This window comes from Ceratina calcarata, unplaced genomic scaffold (genome assembly GCF_001652005.2).
Source record: "Ceratina calcarata isolate Rehan_Ccalc_2016 unplaced genomic scaffold, ASM165200v1 scaffold206.2, whole genome shotgun sequence".
Lineage (NCBI taxonomy): Eukaryota > Metazoa > Arthropoda > Insecta > Hymenoptera > Apidae > Ceratina > Ceratina calcarata.
In genome coordinates this window covers 130,002-132,141 of record NW_017142244.1, presented here as the reverse complement: position 1 = coordinate 132,141, position 2,140 = coordinate 130,002, and the positions used below count along the sequence as shown (strand labels likewise).

The following is a 2,140-nucleotide window of genomic DNA, read 5'->3' as shown; positions in this document are numbered from 1 at the left end:
ATTTAACTCCGCAGTCTAATAAGTAGATATTTTAAGAATACAAACATAATTTGGATAATTTTATCAAAATTAGATATTTTAATTTAAAAAGAACAATTATATATAATTTTATTAACTTCGTATATAAATTCGACCAATGGAAAAAATCTGTTCATAATTTATACATATATATATATCCCTTTAAATACTCACGCTTCTCAGTATATAATAATTACTATTAAACTATAAGCGCTAAATACATAAAAGAGATAAATAACTTGACATGAGACTATGTACGAGTTTCACAAGTGGAGGGATCAATAAGCCGTTTGATGGACGCAACATTCGTCTGACTATATACGCGGTCTTTCTACTTGCCATGGATTCTGCGAACGTCGCACAGCGCCGAGAGCAACATAATTCGCAAGATTGCAAGCGATAAAAAAGCTAATTGAAAGTGAAATCGTTTCGTGTGAATTTTTTCAACACGACTGGCTCGATTCGTGTTTGGATAGCCATGTTTGTCCACTTAACTTGTCGACAGAAAACGTACCACCTTAACAATTTCGACTTCGAGCCTGTGCATAGAATAATTGCTAATTATTTCTTGAACATTACAGTTACGAATGGGAAAACGATTAATGAATTGTCATTAAAACAAAAAAATTAAAATTTACATTTTATTACATAGAATGTCATACTTATAAGTAGTTTCACATTACTATTATAGATTGACACGTGTATTTACAACATACTTGATATGCGCTGTTATTGAGTATCAATGTAATACGTATAAACCGTGTTACTGCTCGCCTACAAACGCTTTATGTCTGTAATTATTAGATAATAAATGTTTATTACGATTTACGAACTAAGATTACACGGGATGCATTTTGTTCAAACCACAATTACGTTTTATAGCGAATTAAGTTATAACCGAGTATCGATTTGAAGGGTACAATGCTTTGAAAACATTTTCTCATAAATAATGTGATGTATATTGTATAATACATAAATAAATTGCCAACGACAGTTTATATTTATTACAGGTTCCTTCTATTCTCAATCATCATGAAGTGTTCCTGGAGGAACTACGTAAAAGACTGGATACCTGGGAACAGAAGCAGACGATTGGCGATGTCTTCCTCGATGTGGTATGTTATTAGTAATAAATTCAATTCTTACGTTAAACAACTATTAACTCACTTCAACGAAATTTTCAATTATTATGACTACTGCCTTTTCTATATTTAAAATTATTGTACTTGATGAATTGTTCTTGATACTTATAAAAGGATTAACTTAAACTTAGAATTATATCCTAATTTATTATTTCTTTCGTACAATCTTTTTGCAGTTCACCAAGCCAGTCGTCCTGAAGACGTACACTCTTTTTCTTGACAATTGGAAATCTGCCAGGAAGGCGATAAAAACAACCTGCCAAGCAAAACCGGCTTTCGCACGATTCCTGGAGGTACACAGTGTACATCCTTTTCATTTTCCTCGTCCCAATTAGCATTTTATCTTTCTTTATTATCGAGCCAGTAGCTTCTGTTTAACTCCTTTAATTTTCGCGATCCTTTATTTGCTAAATTTCTTAGAACGTAACAAAAGGAACAAAAAGCATTTCGTAACGAAATATTTGAACAGAACGTGCGAGGCATTTACATATCTTTCAATTTCACTGTGTATGAGAAATATTTGTGTCACGAATATCTCGATTTCTCAAATCGTACGTCTCTTCACTGTTCCTTGAAATTCTCAAGTTAACCGTGACACAAGTTCCATTTCCTTGCCTGAAATCGTAAACAGTGAATCTGACATGCCTGAATTGTCTCTTCTCTGGCCAGACAATGGAACGGGAGCATAAAGGAAAACTCGGACTCGATCAGTTATTGATCAAACCGGTGCAGAAGATACCTCGTTACGAGTTGCTGATCCAGAGGCTGCTGAAGCATACCGATTCGACGCATCCGGATTTCGAGCTGTTGCAGGCTGCTCTGAAGGAGGTGCACGAGTTGGTCGTAAAAATTAATTGTACGGAAAGAGAGTCCCTCGAATGGGAGCAACAACAAACTACGTTGAGGGAAGTTCAGGCCCTCGTCGAAGGACTCGACGGTATCGTGACGAACGATAGGTGAGTGTAGATTCTTTTTTAATA

At 35.0% G+C, this 2,140-nt stretch overlaps 1 protein-coding gene across 9 annotated transcripts in view; it reads left to right on the top strand.

Annotated features, from left to right (window-relative positions):
- Positions 1-896: 896 nt before the first annotated feature.
- Positions 897-2,140, top strand: part of LOC108622126 (rho guanine nucleotide exchange factor 17) — a 15,531-nt gene continuing 14,287 nt past the window's right edge. For 4 of the 9 annotated variants that reach the window (XR_003388785.1, XM_026811255.1, XM_026811254.1 and 1 more), the window contains exons 1-3: positions 900-1,133; positions 1,337-1,453; positions 1,830-2,116. Coding sequence is in view for 8 of the 9 variants with exons in the window: in XM_026811255.1 (XP_026667056.1) it covers positions 1,833-2,116 (284 nt within the window). In the remaining variant the exon portion in view is untranslated. Of the gene's footprint in view, positions 1,134-1,336; positions 1,454-1,829; positions 2,117-2,140 lie in introns of all 9 variants that reach the window. The other 5 variants (XM_026811253.1, XM_026811252.1, XM_026811257.1 and 2 more) reach the window with 5 other exon arrangements.